The 17,301-nt window shown below is 45.7% G+C and overlaps 1 protein-coding gene across 2 annotated transcripts in view; it reads left to right on the top strand.

The window, feature by feature from the left end:
- The first annotated feature begins 4,740 nt into the window (after positions 1 to 4,740).
- The window catches only part of LOC144141116 (uncharacterized), a 48,635-nt gene continuing 36,074 nt past the window's right edge, over positions 4,741 to 17,301 (top strand). Inside the window, exons 1-3 of one of the 2 annotated variants that reach the window (XM_077672643.1) lie at positions 4,743 to 4,955; positions 14,492 to 14,633; positions 16,080 to 16,222. In XM_077672643.1, coding sequence (XP_077528769.1) covers positions 4,910 to 4,955; positions 14,492 to 14,633; positions 16,080 to 16,222 — 331 coding nt within the window. In that variant the 5' untranslated portion in view covers positions 4,743 to 4,909. Of the gene's footprint in view, positions 4,956 to 14,491; positions 14,634 to 16,079; positions 16,223 to 17,301 lie in introns of both variants that reach the window. The other variant, XM_077672651.1, reaches the window with a different exon arrangement.

Here is a 17,301-nt window from a genome sequence, read left to right as displayed (position 1 = left end):
GCGCAGGACAGGAGCGGTTGGAGGTCAATGGGAGACGCCTTCGTCCTGCAGTGAACCTGAGTAGGATGATGATGATGATGATGATATCTTTAGGATTGATGCGTGTTCCGTCCAGTTTTGCTAAATGGACATCATCCCCATTCCGATTCCATTCCGAGGAATTCGAACTTGTCGCAATTCCATGCCTTTCAATTCATCGGAATGACAAAACTTGGCCCATTCCCACTCCTGGAATGGACGAGCAGTTCAATTCCCTTTCATTCCTCAACGTACAAACTGCCTCATGGAGCTTTATCGATTTACTGAGGAACGCTACATAAATCTGACGTTATCATACGCATTGAAAACAACAAAAGTATGCACAACGTGTCACTTGTCCCCGAAAGGTTGTTGCAGCTTGGGGACATATCTCGTGCAGAACAACCGCCCTTCTAATGCAAAAAGGGGCAGTGTCAGACTGCCCGTTTTGCTAATAAGTTGCATTTTAGCTTGTTCTAGTGGTTTGTTCTTGCGCGACGCGAGATGAAGCAGCAATTATGTTGACAGCTACTTTTTTCAGTTTCTTTGCACAGCCTTTCGCGTGCTATCTTGCTATCTGCTTCGCGTACGGTCAGACCACTGTACCAACGCGAGAGACGGCAGGGCAGCGTCAGGGAACACCCTTAACAGTTTTGTATTCACCGTAGGAATTTCACTATCGCTTCCACGTTGACCTGAATTTTGCTTGTCAATTGTCCTGGCATTACCTCAACACAAGCCCTTCAATACAGAAAATTATTTATGACCTCCTCATTTTTCCGCTTGTATAAAGGTATGCCCGGAGCCTTTAGTGGACGTTTCGGACCCGACTCAAGCACTGGGCTTTTTTTTTCCTCATAACGCAACAAATTGAACAAACCCATAGTCGGGTTTTCTGATATTAAGCATGGGGCTGCTATATTTGTTAGGCCGGAAGCACTTGGGTCTGCTGTTCTAAAGATCATTTACGCGCCATAACGTCCAAAGTGACTGTCGGGCGCTTTGACGCACAAACTGGCGCGGGCCCTGGGAAGAGCAGCGCGGAAATGGAAAGCACGTAAATCGCGCCGCTTTCGAACGCTGCGCATTCCGACAAAGGCCGCGCCTGCTCGCACCGGATGTCCTAACCGCCACCACATGGGATGGCCATCGACGAAAACGACTGGCTTTTCCTTCTTCCCCGGCCCTCAGCGGCAGGAGGAAGGGAAGATGAGACAGAGAGACGCGGTCCGGGTGCAGGAGAGCTCGGCCCGTCGTCTTCGAGATCCGCCTGAGCACTGTTTTTTAGCCGCCCGCCGGGCTGTAAATAAATGTACAGTTTTTGTATCGGAAGCTGAGTTTGTCGGTTGAGGATACCCGGGGTGAGATCCTCAGCGCTACTGCGGCTTGGAGGAGAAGCCCCGGGCAAAAGAACATTCACGAAGATAACTGTGACAGAACGATGTATTGACGGGATCTCTGGCAAAATAAAAAGCATGGTCAGGCACTTTGTCTCCACGAACGAGCAACTTATATGCATCAGAACTTTATCAAAAGTTTGAAATGGGGCCTTCCAACCTGAATGGTGGTGATGCCCCAGCTTTAAAGATGACGACTAAGGCTTCAGTAATCAGGCGCAAAGGCCACGTACACAGAAACACAGCAACCAAACCATGAACAAGTTTGGCACAACTGGAGGAAAGGGCCGCACGTTCTGATCGAAGCAAAGCACGGTGTCGCACTGCTGAGAACTGTCAAGGCATTGTCAAGCAAGGGCGCTGGTGGAGCCGGAACTGTTAGAAACAAACGCGCTTTGGTAGCTGTATTTTCTGCATTGTCGCATACAATATCCCAGCTGCCCACTACCGCAGCACAGCGTGGAGTTTGAAAGCTCAGTAATACATCCGAAGTTAACTTCTTACGTTTATGGCGGGTGCTGGACACGCGAGGTCCTCCCCCATAATTTTCTCTTTGCTGCCTTGGTTTCGATTTTACTGGTCTATAGAAGGCGGCAGACAAGCGGAGAGAATCGGCATCGTTAACATAAGAACATTATATGGCAATGTCGTTGTTGGAGCCTCGGGGCCCCGCTGCAGTATACAAACTGACGGCCGACAGGTTGGCGCCGACTTCCCGGGAGATGCCTGCTAGGTCGGCTTACAGTCACAACGCACTGCATTGCGCGCCGAGCATGGAGGGTGAAAGGAGAACGTCAAGCAGACTCGTTATTTCACGTTCATGCGCGGACGCTTTATATATGGCCTGTCCACACGGCGTTTGCCACTGAGATGCCCGTCTGCCATCGGCCCCACGGACAGTTGTACAGAGAAAGCTATGCCTCGAAAGGCCTGCTAAATCACGAAGAGCCGACATAACGGCGCCACCAGCCAGACGTGATGATTCACGCCTAAGGGAGAAAAATCTGTGTTCATATGTTGGAGGCATTTCGTCATGTGCAGCCAGCGGTCCACGGCATGGACACATTTCACCCCAGCGACTAAGAGATGCGTTTGCATTAGGAATCGCTACTGCAACCTGCAAAGCTTGAGTAACTTATTTTGTAATCACATGTGGAGGTGAATTTGCTCACATGGTATCAAAATACTTTCTCACAAGCCAATGTAGGTCCAGTGACTTCGCTCTTTTTTGTATAAGTTACTAAAGCGGAATATAGTAAAAATTGTCGGTTGCACAATGTCGGAAGGCAGAAAATAGGTAAAAATGAGAATTAATCTAATACAACAAATTAGTTTTATGCAGTATGCACATCAGATGAGGGATCAATGCTCTGACAGCGTTGTGCAAAATGCCGAAGGCAGCCAGAAGAATAAAACAACAAATATGAAAGACCTGGCGCTCTAGAAACCACTAACTTCGAACATATTTTTTTTTCTGGTCTAGCTTCAACACGTCTTCCAAAACCCCTGTTTCTTTTCGCGCCGATTAACTGCATATGTGGGAGCCACTGTGAACAATAAAACACTTTTTATACAGTACAAAGTGTTAAAAATGATGGGAAACAGGTGTATTGGGGCTAAGGGAAACCCTGAAAAACACTGTTCAGAGTTGTAACTATGAACAAGCTTCTAAAATGCAACCCTAGGCTACTTCAGTAGCCAGAAGGCGCCAGCGACGGTAACACTGTCATCTAAAAATCACCATTCCATTTCCATTCCATTGCGGGCCAAAGGCGCTTAATTCTATTCGCATTTCATTCCTCCTAGCGTTGTTCTCATTCCATTCCCATTCCATTCCGGCATCTCGAAAAGGTGGAATGAATCCGGAGTCATTCCCATTGCGGAGTGGTACCTCCGCAGCACTGGTTCCGTCAGACTAAGAATTAAAACCTCTGCTCTCGTAGAGGCTCTAGAAAACGATCCTAACTTTTAATCGTGCATAGAACATTGTGTGTGTGTGTGTGCCCGCGCATGCACGCGTGCATGCGCGGATGCATGTGTGTTTTCCTAGGACAGAAAGATATTTACATGCTGATGATTCACTCGGGTTCCTTAGAAAAACCTGAGAGCTGAAACTCTTATTATTCTAAAAGTTAGTGAACAGCCGCTATATATCTAGTAAAATTAAACGTCGGGGAAGCACCTCATATGTGAAGTGTAGCGTTGTGCATAACACCATATCGTACGCCCCCATTATGTGCGCCCAAGAGATAGGTATGCAAGGTGATCAGCACCGGATGAAGTACAGGGCTCTAAGTGACTTGTCCGAGATTTGTAAAATAGTTAATCAAACAAATGATATATTCAGTCAATTTCTTTTAATGAGCAGTCTCAGCTACTGGGACAATTAATTCTATCAATTTTAAACGATCAATGGTTACGATTCGTACTCCACCTGGCACTACGAATCGCCGCGCCAGTGGTACTTGTCGTTCAAACATATCCGCAGATTGGGATTTCCCAAGGATTAACTGAACGGCTGGAGAAGGAATGAACGTTTATTGAAACAGCAAAACGGAAAACGGTTGAGCTGTTTGTTTCCTCAAGTGGGCAGCGTCCTCGGTTCAGGATGTCTCGAACATGCGTGCCCGGCTACGCAGGGGAGATCAGCACCAGGTGTGGTCTGGACTACAAGTGTAAGCTAGCCAGCAGCCCTCCCACTGCTCTTGCTCTTGGGAAGGGTTTGGGAACAGGGGTAAAGTTGTGGTGTAAGGCCATTTGCATTTTGACGAGAACTGCGAGCGGTAGATTCCAGTTTCGTTGCGATTGTCCAAAGTCATTGACCGAAGTTTATGATACGGCTATTGAAACTATTTCAATTAATCAATTAAGCAGCGGTCAATTATTTTGATCAAGCGATCGTTAATCAGCCAATGAATATTGACTTCAGCTGCCACTGAAATTTGCAGCAACCGCTGTATTGTAGTTTTTCCTTTTGAACGTTTTTCCTCAAAAGAAAGGTTTTTAATGTTATTTCAATGAACCCATGTTTCCTATAAAACTTATCAGGTCAAAACAGTGTTTCAAAAGGAACACACTTTTCCTACTGCATTCATTAAAGGAACAAAGCTCTGACTTTTTCCTCCTGGGAAAATGACATCCGGTGGTTTACTGAGGTCACAATACATGTCGTACAAAAATAATATCGGCAACGCGGCTGTCTCGACTGCAGGATAAATGCCTTGTTGTTCTAGCGGCCCCGCAGTTTAGCTATACCGGCAGCGGGTATGGTGCTGCCAGTCCAGGTGCCGCCTTCGAGGTCTTCGGATCCCTTATCGATAAGCTGTCGTCACAACGAACCTATCCGGACGGCCCCTTATCAATGAAGGCCATGTGCTCTCGGTGTAGGCGCACTACGACCTCATAAACGTAGCTCCGTGCGTCCAGTCCTATCTATTCGTCGCCCGAGCGTGCCGCAACCGCAGCGCGAGCCGGTCAGCAGCGGGACTTGCAGCATGGTTCCCGCAGTCGCCCTCATCTCTCTACTGCTGGTGCAATCAGGTGAACCAGCCGCTGCTTTCGCGAACCATATAACTCAAGCTGCCATTTCACTGATTCCGGTGCTTTTAACGAACCCATAAATATCGCAATCTAATTTTTTTCCCACCAAAAATACGCAAAAGAGCTTTTCATTTTCTACGCTAGAAATTTTCGCTATCCAGACCTGGGACATTTTAGAAAAGTACGTGTTGTCTGTGAAAACAGCGCAAATGGAGAGTAACCACGCATAGCGAATGCCTGTACATCCTTTTGTTTTTGATGATGTTCAAATGTTTGCCCTGGACTTTCATGCCCGAAAGGCGCCCGTGGCTATGAGGCACGTACGACGTACAAATACGTTTCATTTTGGCCTCGTAGGGAACTTTAACCTTCACCGTTAGCCTGTCTTTTCTTTTTAGCACCTCTATCGGCAAAACTGCCACTGCGAGCAGAATCCAACTCGTGACCTCGCACGCAGCTGCAGACACAACGAATTCCAATTGAGTTGCCGTTGCTCGTTCTGCAACCCTTTTTAATTCAGGCACTGGGATTTATAGGTGGTTAAATAGTAAGTGTAACGAAGTTAAGAACATACGCCTGTTTACTCATACGTGCTGGCCCCGTGTGAACAGGACCAACACATATGACACTGCTACCAGTGTTGTCAACAGGTCCCAGCCCATATCGCTTTAGTGCGGAGCTGAAAATTTGGCCTTCTAACTCTGCAGAACTCAGTGGTTTTAGTTCTATGGGGACTAACTTCCTGCAATTGGAAGATTAGACGCGAGAAAAGACGTTCCCACTTGTCGAAAAAAAAAGAAAAAGACATTTACCTTCAATGATTGCAGGTTCGTTGCGTGACAAAGCTAGAATTTTCTCCGCTTCCCTCTCCTTCTTCCCTCTTTCTCAACAAAAGACTTACGAGCGTCTTTATGCAAAATCTATGTCTTTGAAAATGTCGAGTTGCCTTCTCGCGAACCGTTAGCCTGCTTCCGAGGGTATAGGATCTGTGCAAACGGAGATCGTAGAGTACTACAGTAATACGCCGTACTGTAATACCCTATGGTCGAATACTGGGCTGGTGCAAACGGTTTCTCTTCGTAGGTATGTTAATACGTCATCTGTTCTCTGGGATTTAAGATGTGCCATCTCCTAAAGTATTGTTACACAGTATGTTTTTGACGTGCTATTTATGAAAGTGAGAAGAAAGATAGAAAACACTTATTCTTCTTTGGCTGGTATTTTGTTTAAAGGGGCCATGCAGACAAAACACAAGTGTGGTTCATTCAAAAGATTGTCTAGTTAGAAACGTACTGACACCACTTTTAACGTAAACTTCGCTCAAGTAAGCTACATAATTGGGAGAAAAGGGAATGGCCATACGACTCACTAGCTCATTTCCCGGCCTAAAACATGTGACGTCATATGCACAGCCGTGCGATTGTCTGAGGCTGACAAAAGCAAACGCAAGTTAGGCAGGGCTTATAAGCTTCAGAATGAGCTATTTTTGCTCAAATTTAAGGCACATTCATTTTGTGACAATAAGAATGGTGGGGTGAAACAATGAAAGTTACGAAAGTGCACGGAAACACAAGTGCCAGTGCGTACTGGTGTTGCTACTGCGCGCACTATGCTTGTTATAGCTGCATAGCAGTGTGGTGCTTTGGGGTTGTCTCAGAGGACACTGGCCGATTGGCCTGAGCGACATGGTTTTACGTGACCCTATTTGTCGAACATATCCCATGTTTCCCTAACCGAATACTACCTACCCCAACAAAAACAAGCCAGGTGCAAATACGGTCAAAAACAAAGCAAAGACGAATAGCGGTGCGGAACAGTATGGTGGCGCCTTCTCGGAGGACTGATGGTAAACAAGGCTCCGCAGTCCGCTGCAGGCTGAACAGTGCACTTGAAATTCGCTTGGGTACCCGTCCATGTGACATCAAGGCAGACGGCATAAAACCCACGATATGGCGGGAGAATCAAAATTTTAACTTAAATTGATACATTTCTGAGTGAATAAAGCATCACTTGCTGCCGGAAAAGTACCGGGGGGCCTCTAAAACAGCAATTTTTTAAAATAAAACAAATTTTTATTTTGTCTTCATGGCCCCTAATGCTTGTTGACAGCACACTCATTATATGCGTAAAATGCACAATGAAAAAAAATTGGTCGCGTATCTTCTCGTTTCGCTGCAAATGTCGTCAAAAGACAATGGTCTTCTATCGCCTATGCCACGTAAATGTCCCTCTTCTGTCCCCCGCCGTCCTCTCACGCTCTTCTCTCCTGTCTCGTTCTTCCCATGACAAACACAGAGGAGATTTCTTAAAGTCATTTCAATTTTCTGGCGTTCTACTGTTCTTGCCGTCTACTGGAATCTTTTGTTACTGTTGAACTGGAAACACCACCACAAGGGTGAGGGTCGGGTGAGCTTGTTTTTTATTTTGGGGTCAAAATATCGTTTTCAATGTGTATTTATCTGGTATCAAAATTTTTTTCAAGCAAATATTTATTGCCAATTACAAGAACATTTCGAGTACCAGTCGTGCATAGATGTTATGCCTCAAATATGCCTAATGTTTTCTTTTGCTGAACAATGTTGAGTAGTACTAAGTATGTTTCCAGATATATTGGTTCAGAAAGGCTTTGTCTACATAAACAGGAATTCTTTCAACTTTTGGCCGGATGGCTGAATCGAGGGACTGACAGACATACAGACAGACTGAAATTTTCGGGTTTAAGTAGCCCAAGAAAGACTATCGTCTTTCATAGAAACGTTCAGAAGGTGGAAAATTACAGTCACTTCGTTTGTTCTTGTTTTTACAGCATCTTCGCAAATATAAAGGAAGTTCTAGAGCACGGCATGATTTTGTAAAGCTGAGTACAAACGTATTAGCCCGCTGTGTGCGTGCGTGTGCAGTTGTGTGACAACATAATGCAATCTGCGCCCCAAAGTCCTCAGGTTGCGAAGAAATAAGATGTGTTGCACGATGCCAGGATGGGAGTGTACGCAGAGATGAGGCATCCAGCTTGGACGGTAGTGAGCACTGGGCTGGATGCCAAATACCCTTTCTGACGTTATCCAGCGCACACAGTGCGAGGTCTCAATCAGTAATCTAATTCGCGCTGCTTTGGTTTTACTGCGGCGGTTTGACTCGAGCTGACACCGCGTAACCTGCCGGACGACGCTGCCCCGAAGGTATGTGCTACGCAGAACAATAAAGCGTCTCGATAACGCTTCTCGGCGCTGTTATCTGAGTGGGGCGGAATGTCGCGCGCAGAGACGAAATGTCATCGGTTAGATATGCCGCTTTCCTTGGCTACTCGGGGGAAGAAATTCTACAGCTCTCCCTCCTGCGCGCGATCGCCGGAAGTCGCGCCCGGGCCGACCGGGATCGCAGGCCCCGCAACCGCGAGCAAATGAGAGATGTCACAGGCATCTGCAATAGTACCGGTGGTACGAGGACCCACAATGAAGCATAACTATTTTCATTCGGCCCCACGCATATCGTCTTATGTATCGTTGGAGTTCACTTAATACCTGTAAAAAATCTAATAAAGCCACATTCAGACAAAAATCTTTTTTGAGAAATCCAGAACAGCCTTCCGTACGCAGCTTTACACTGTTAAAATGATGTAGTAGAAGCTTCGAAAGCAACCAGGCTGGGGTTAGGTCTCTAATAGCGACATTTTTTAATTTATTTATTGAGTTCCCGAGGTTTCAGGCGTACAGCCCAAGCACAGTGAAATCATACTGCTTCCCACATACAGTTCTCGCTTCTAAATTGGGAGGCCCTAGTGTAAAGCTTCCGACTGGCTGGCAAGGTCATTTAGACACCCGTGGTGCACTTGTACTCATCCACAACCCAGCTGGAATTAGAATTGGTTCTGTTTAGAAACGAAAGCCGAAAGAGTGCACACACACCTTACGAAGTACGTACTGCGGAAGTTGCAAAGGGGCCTGTCTCGCAGTTTCTGTTCCGTTGAAAACGGGGGGCTCCGTGAGCTCAGAAATTGCCGCACAGCGAAAGGGTGGATTTAGCGCATGTTTTCACCTTTCAGACCTGCACTTTGCCTAAGAAAAAGGTGTGCGGTAAAGCTAACTTGACAGACTGTAAAGAAATTTCAGCGCGCCTCGAAAAAGTTTTGGCAAATCTTGAGACGATAGTACCAAGTCCACTGTGGCAAAACATAATGTAGTCGCTAAAACACCGCAGTAAATTTTTTTTACTGCTTTTGAAGCTTATAAGGTACTTTGTTTTGTGCGAGAGTGTCGACTGGTGCGGTCAAGTGCCAGAGTTTCTCAGTTTCAGTTTCACTTTGTTGTTGCAGTTGAAATGTTACAGTGCATAAATAACTCCAAGAGGTCCCATGGTCATAGACTGGGGAGGGACCTCCTACCAACAAGTACAAACGAAAAGTACACCTAATGCGGTTAACAGCAGTAACAATTCTAAAAACACAATGAAAGAACATGTTTACACAATCAAGCCAAATATTGTTATTGACAATCAAAAGTATTGCACAAAAAAAGGTAATTAAAGGGGATATTCCATCCACATAGCACATATACAATTATATGATTACACTCGTTATGCCAAAATGATCTGGCGAAGCTGACTTTTAACCCAATGAATTGAAGCAGATGATTTAATGATTGGGGGTATTGAATTCGAGAATGATGTCGCCAAAACGTTCGCAGTTAGACTGCCGTTGTTAGTCCTAGATTTTGGTAAAATACAGTTATTTGAGTGTGAGAATCGAGTGGCATCGAAATTCGGGGTTTGGTCTTTAGATATTAACGAAGTAGGTAAATTTGCTTAATAGAATTTATGTTAGGACGCAAATAGAATATTTATTTGAATCACCAACTGAAAAAATATTAAATCTGCGGAGTAATGTCAGCGCATTACACGAAAAATGGCTGTAAATGATTATCCTTAAAGCTGGTTTTTGTGTTACCTGTAAAGGTGCCAAGTGAGTTTGATATGTGTTGCCCCAAGACGAAATGCAATATGAGATATGACTGTGAAGGAATTCAAAGTAAAGTGAGACTAATACACGTTCATTAAAATAGGAAGGACTCTAATTAGTACTCTCAGGCCGTAGACTGTTTGACGGGTTAATAAAAATTTGTGGCTGGTAAATTTCCTGTCGAGTTCAACGCCGAGAAATGTGGCATGGTCAGTAGCATGAAGCAAATTCGACCCAAGGGTTATCAATTGCTTTCCCGGAACAGTTCTATACGGGCAGGAAAAAAATCCCAAAGTGTGATTTAGTGCCATTAATATTGAGCATACTATCACTGCACCATTTAACGATTTCAGCGGCATCAGCCTTGAGGTGAGATATTAGGAAATCTAAACATGTGTTAGAAAAATAAATTGTCGTGTCATCAGCGTACAAAATACAACTAAAATGTTTCATTTGGTCTGGAAGGTCATTCGTGTATACAAGAAATATAATGGGTCCCAAAATTGAGCCTTGTGGTGCTACAATGTTGGTTAGTTTAGAACAAGAATGAGTATCACAAATAGAGGCCACATGCTTCCGATCACGTAATAACAGAGAATTAGTGAAAGCGCTGGGCCACATACACCTAAAGCGTTTAATTTTGCAAAAAGTATGTCGTGGTTTGAAGAATCGAACGCTTTAGAAAAATCAATGAAGAGGGCACCGGCAAATTTACCTTCATCAATGGCTGTTTTAAGATGATCAGTTAGAGTAATGAGAGCTAATTCGGTAGAGTAACCACGTCGAAAGTCAAATTGATTAGATGGCAGAATACAAAATTTTGTGAAATAGCCGGTTAAACGAATAACAAACAGTTTTTCAATTAATTTGCTGAAGAACGACAAAATAGCAATGGGGCGATAGTTAAATAACGACGTGTTGCGACCCTTTTTGAGTACAGCAATAATTTTAGCCATCTTTAGGCAACTAGGAAAGACGCCAGTTTTGAAAACTAGTTTTATTATGTGTGAAAGTGCGCCACTGAGAAGATGTGCTATGAGCTTCATCAGAGCAGAATTAAAGTTGTCTAAACCAGCACCTGTGTTTTTTAGACTAGCAATGGTCATGCGCACTTCTTCTGGGGAAACAGGTCTGAGGAAGAAACTGTGAGGGAGACGATGATAAGCGTTGGCAATTGGAAGTGAGAGATGTGGATGATCAGGATAGAAGGAAGCCACGAAGGCATTAGCAATGGCTGAGGGATGATTTAACATTTGCTCACCAACCTGAATAGCAGTTATAGGGGGGTTTGACGATGCTTTATTTAAAAATTCCTTTACTATTTTCCACTGTTTTCTTGAATCCTTGCCAGCACGGTCAATTTCTTTTTCATAATACTTCTTCTTGGCGTTTTTAATTAGTGTACCGAAAATATTCGAGTAGCCCTTGTAACGCACCAGCAGGGTCAAATCGAATGACTTCTTTTTTTTGTTTTTTTATAAAGATTATCTTTCCTGCGCACGAATTTTAGAAGACTATCGGTCATCCATGGACATCGAGGTGAAGCAAACATTTTCTTGCTCGTAGTTATTGTGGTCGACTCGGAAATAGCGTTAGAAATTATGTGACAAAACATTTCAAAACCGAATGCAGAAACATTTTGTGCCGTAACGGGACACCAATCGGAATTGGCACCTTTGTTATTAAAAGCCTTTTCGATATTATTTCTTTTAACATACATATCCTGAGTTTTTACATTGCAGTCTATACGCACAAATATTGGGTAATGATCAGTTAGTGAAAGTTCAATGACACCAGAGCCAGGAGTAACCAAGTGGTTTGACAATGCGTGATCAATGAATGTGTCCTGTCCGGCAAAATTCCGTCGAGTCGGAATTGTAAGTGATTCGAGGCCATGTCCATTCAAAGTATCTGCATAAGCAGTATGCAAAAAATTGTGAATGTCTAATAGATTGGTGTTGACGTCACCGATAATAACGATGTTTTTTCGTTCCAGTGAGAGTGTGTGCAAAACCTGGTTTAATTCTAAACAAAAATCCGAAATTCGTGTTGAAGGAGAGCGATAAATAGACCCAGGCTTTCGGCATCAATATTGAGAAATGACGCATCAAGCTCAATCCCCACAGGCTCGCAATTTACTTGATTTATTGATAAGTCCCGAGGCCTGGAATATTGTAATTCAGTGGAAATGAAAACCGCTGCTCCGCCATGCCAGCTGTTGCTGCGGTGACACTATTCTGCTGTATAAGATAAAAAAGAGTATAGGTTGCTATCAGCTTTATTGAGCCAAGTTTCATTGACACATGTGATCCAGAAGTGGTAATTGAGCGATGAGCGATGCTAGGAATGTAGTTATGTCATCAGAATGCTTTCGCAAGCTAAGTCCATTAAAATGCACAAGAGGCCGGCAAGGGGTTTCAATATATGAATCACGATCGGACGGTGGGAAGTATGAAGCCATGATGGGACTGTTTAGCCTAGTACAAATGAACATTAGAAAAGAGATCAGATTTAAGTGCAAATGTGATCTCTTTTCTAATATTCATATAATATATAAAATTGCGATCATAAATTCTTCCTGGGGCTTCATGTAACAAGAAATGACCCGTACCCTATTTTGGTTATAGTGGGTAGGCCTGCCGTTGTTGACAGGAAGTTGAGCTAGCGGGCGATTAAGCAAGATATTCGGCTGCTTGAATAATCACAAGGCCCTGCCTTTCATTACCACAAGAGATACCGTTACAAGTGAAGAAGCCGTCAAAAATGTGCATCCAGCTCCTGCGAGTACGTGTTTTCACCAGTAGATGAGTTAATACGCAATTTGAATGATCCGCTGGTGAAAAAAAAATGAACTCGCATTGTTGCAGATTCTGACATTGAATTCACAACTGGCGTACGTTGATGGAATCTGGCGCGAAACACGCAATGTCAAATGTCGGCTGAGTGGGGCAGGCAAGAAACACACGATACCCTGAAATTATCCTAGAGAAAACTATTCCAGCGCCTTAATCGGTAATTCTCATTTCAGGTTTCAGAAGCTTTGTTTTTACAGTGAAGCTGTACGTGTCTCCGTTTCCCCAAATAGCGTGGGCGGCCAGATAGGCGTATAGAACGAAATTTTTTACGGAGGGAGTATGGTTACAGAGAGCGGATGTAAGACTTGTTTTTTCGGAACTATCCCGAAAAAAATACACGACAATAGCCGTAAGACGATTCTACCATTAGGGCGGGTTTCACTTACTCATTTTAATTACGTAGTTTGTGGTTAAGTTGTAAATATTCTGGAATGCTCGTGTGTTGGCAATACATGGTCTTTACGGAAGGGAAGCCAACAGATCTATAAGCGCGTTTACATGAATGTGACAGTAGCGTATCGCATTCGTTCGTCGAATCAGGCAAATTCGACTCCCTTGCGTTTACATGCATGCGCATTGGAGACTAGTGCCGCCCTCTGTCACATCTGGGAGTTGTGGGGTCGCATTTACGGCATTACCAGGCCGGCAAGTTGCTTGTGTTCGTTTTGGCGTCTATCGCGACTGAAGCGAAGCCTGCGGGTCGTTCCCCGGTCCACCCGATCAACTACGACGATCGCTGAGCTAAATGTGCACATTCCGCGCGTCGTTCCCAGCAAATGGATGCAGCAGTCAATCGTGAAGCGTTTACTTGCCCTCGGTAACGGTCCGCACACACGCCGGCCGGACCTGCCTGCACGGCCCACAAAGCGGCTCGAACCGCCGCAGACCACGGTAGCAACAGCTTGTCGCCACTCTTCCAAATCAACCTGATCTTGAAAAAGAAGTTCCGCATGCGAGAAAGTAGATGCTTCTGTGGTGAAAAATTGAGCTAGGGATTATCAGCGGTGCTTTTAAAAGCGGCGATCAGATATCTGCCGCGATGCTTAGCCTATGCTGAACGGCCGCGGTGGTTCCAGACCTGGCACCGCGGCGCGCGGTGCGGCGAGCGGCCGAAAGATGGCGCTACCTGCGCGGAAGAATCAAGACAGGCCACGGCTGATGTCTTGGACACCGATCGCTCAAACGGCAATTATCTCGGAAATAAAGTTCCACATACGAGAAGGGCGATGGTAATGTGGCAAAAAGTTGTGTTAAAGATAGTCATCCGCAGTTGTACAGACAACGGCGATCAAATATCCGCTACGATGCTAAGCCTAAAGTTCCCAACACCCAAGCCGAGCCGAGAAATGCGATGCGACTGCCGCTACATGCGTTCGGGAAGTCGCATTTGCGTTCTCGATCTACCCTGGTTTAGCGCATCGGATGCGACGCGTCTTCCAAGCGAATTGCCCTGCCTACATGCGATGCGATGCGGTATGGTAATGCGACAAATCCAATGCGATACGCTACTGTCGCATCCATGTAAACGCGATTTATGTTTGTCTACTAGAATTGAACTCTAGTCCTTCCAAATTTCATTCAACTAATTTACTAGGAAGTATGTTCAATCGCAAATTACAAACAAGCCTATTTTGTGTCGCCCCCTTCTTGGACTGCGCCCAGTTTCACTACTACGCAAAGTGCAAGGGCACTGATGTTTTTTTTGCCGTCTCCTCTTTTGTCCTCAGGGTTTTCTGCTCCAGCGGAGCAAAACTGCAGCGCTGCCTTGAACTGCTACACGAATCTTAGGAAGCATTTTCAGGATGAAATAAATGGACTTCCGGGAGTGGACCCGGCAGGCGGGGACGCCAAGTACCGGAGATTTTGCGGGTAATATGCCGTAAGACTTGATTTCAGGCTTGGGTGGAGCGCTGTAGAAGAGCTTTTGTTAATCACGCCAAAGCTACCCTTAATTTTACGTTGCATGACACAGGCTCCTTTGTACTTAGATGGGGCCGATGTGAAGCAAATGAAAAAGATCGCTTTGGTACTGAAATATTCCAAGGTAACAAAAGGCACTGATTTCGGATTACGCAAAATCATTAAGTTACAGGGGAACCTTATGCCTTGAATGTCTGAACACAGTAAAAACCTGCGCAAGGAGCTAGGTTTAATTCGTAACCCAATTTTGTATAGATTGTGAACTTATTCTTTCTGGTGTAACAGCCGCTTCGCCAGCGCTTGGTCCCTCAGTCTCGCCATCGATGACGCGCCGGCTGGGCGGGCTGTGCGTCCCCTTCAGCGCCAACGAAAGAACGAATCCAATCATCTAGCAGCTATAGCTAGACGGAAGGCTGCGAATCTCAAGCCGATGGACACTTTTAGCGGGCACTGTGTGTTTAGCATGCTTTGCCTTGTGAATAAGGTGTGCAAGGGTTAAAAGCTGAGCCATTTTCTTCCCCTTTCCACACTGCTGCTGCCGCCGCTCCGCATTCCGAATTCAGGCGAGCCCTCGTATCTGGGTGCCCTAGTTGAAGTGTCCGGTTGGCAGCGATGACGTGCTTCCGCGGACGCTTGATGAGTACGGCTGATAGCGGATCGCTAGCAGCCACGAATAAAATCGTAAAATGAGCCTAATAAGGCTGTCGTGGCGGCCAGTGCGCGTTCACCCCCCGCCTTCCCTGCAGAGGTGTTCGACCTCCCTCTGTCGTTCACGCTCTAGCTGTACCATACGTGGGGCGGAAGACTTCAATAATTCTCCTTGCGGTTGGGGCTACCCGACCTCAACGCGCACTTGTGTTACTAGGCCTATTGAGTGATGCAGTCTGGGTGCTCATGAGTAACATAGCTTGGTCAACACACTGCGGCGTTTATTCCAGGACTTGCCATGGTGGCTTAGTGGGGATACACTATTCTGTGAGCGGGGTGCTGACCGCATGCGACTAGTGCCCTACCAATAAAGTATACTGGACGGATGGCCCTCACGGGGATGCACTGAGGTTGACCAGGATATATTTCTGCTCCAAATCAATGCATCCTTTCGGCAAACCCTAGTGAACACCTTGATGCCTTCGTAAGCCTAAGGAGCCTGGGTCGAAGCCTGGCCTTCTCGTGCGGCAGCTCTGGCCCAAGCTTAAGCATGTTGTAACAGCGCGGACACGTTCGGCGGAGTCAGGGAAACATGTATCCTCCAAGAGAGGTGACAAGTTTTTTCTTCATGTTCGTGTTCGCCACTATCCGTAACTTTTTTTGTCATCACCCGTATCCTCACGACCGAATTATGATATTGACCCAAGAGTAATTCTTAGGAGTTAAACAGATCCTTCTTTTTTTCAGCGTCCTGTTTCTCCCTGAATCGCCATGTGGTGTCCAGAGCAGCTTCAAAAACTGTTCCACGCACCCCGACATCGCAAAACGTGAAAACGTCTACGCACAGCTCCGAGGTTTCGTGTGCGGTGGGAACGAAAAGGATTGGGAGCGTGAGTACCTACTCCGAAAGATTCACTGTGGTGTCAGCGGCAGACGTACGTCTCTGCACAGAATATGCGCACTAACAACGTAATGGCAGTGGGAAAGAGCGGAGGCAGATAGGTCCTGCTCCCGTAAGGTAACGTTTCTCCTTCAAATGGCGCTGACACCGAATCTATACCGCGCCGCCGAGCAATGCCATGTTCTTTCATGACCGGCCACCCACTGCGCGTGAAATATTACATGAAGCTAGTGACGCAACCACTCTTACAATACCTGCTTACAGGGGTTCACAAAACATGATCAACAGTGCGAAAGGCCGGATCCGCGGCACAAATCCCGGCAGCGCAAACAGCACACGTCATCCTTGGTGTAACGACACTGCATATCACTCGTAAGTAATTGCCGCGGGCGGGCATCACAGCGCTACCAGTGGCGTAGCCAGAAATATTTCTCGGGAGGTGTTCTACGACGCCGGTAAATAAATAATTGAAAGGGCTGATATCCTACGCCCAGACAATTTCTTATTTCCGTTTTCTTATCCTATCTTAGTTTTTCCGTTTTAATGTGTGGATGCGGTGTGTAAATAGCTTGGACAAAAAAGGAAGGAGGAGGTGGGGGAAATCACCGCTCAGAAACTTTCGGGGGGTGTTTTAAAACCGAACCCCCCCCCCCCTTCCCCACCCCTGCCTGATTACGCCCGTACCGCTACGCTTCAGAACGAGAAATCAGCGTGAGAAATCTGCTGATTTTGCCAATGACGACGTCTAGCGTGTAATTTGAGTAAAAAATAAAATCTGCGCAGTGACAACACCGCAAGGCGTGCATTTGCGTTGTTCTGTCACTCAAATAGCATGCTGGGCCACGTCATTGGCCAAATTTGCAGATTTGGTCACGCTGATTTCTCGTTCTGGAGCGTTGCGGCGATGCCAACCCGCGGCAGTTTCTTTACTTGTTCTCAGGCTCGCATTCGTATAGCGTTAAACCAATAAAAGTACAAAGAGATATCTGAAAAGAACTTCGTTATTTCTTCATCCTTCTGACTTCTCACTTTTGGGAGGCGTATGGTGATGGCGTTTTTGGAGTTTTC

This window comes from Haemaphysalis longicornis, unplaced genomic scaffold (genome assembly GCF_048455015.1).
Source record: "Haemaphysalis longicornis isolate Haplotype H1 unplaced genomic scaffold, Haemaphysalis longicornis Haplotype H1 scaffold_1, whole genome shotgun sequence".
In the NCBI taxonomy this organism is placed as follows: Eukaryota; Metazoa; Arthropoda; class Arachnida; order Ixodida; family Ixodidae; genus Haemaphysalis; species Haemaphysalis longicornis.
The sequence above is the reverse complement of the archived record's forward strand: the minus strand, read 5'-3'. Positions and strand labels throughout refer to the sequence as shown.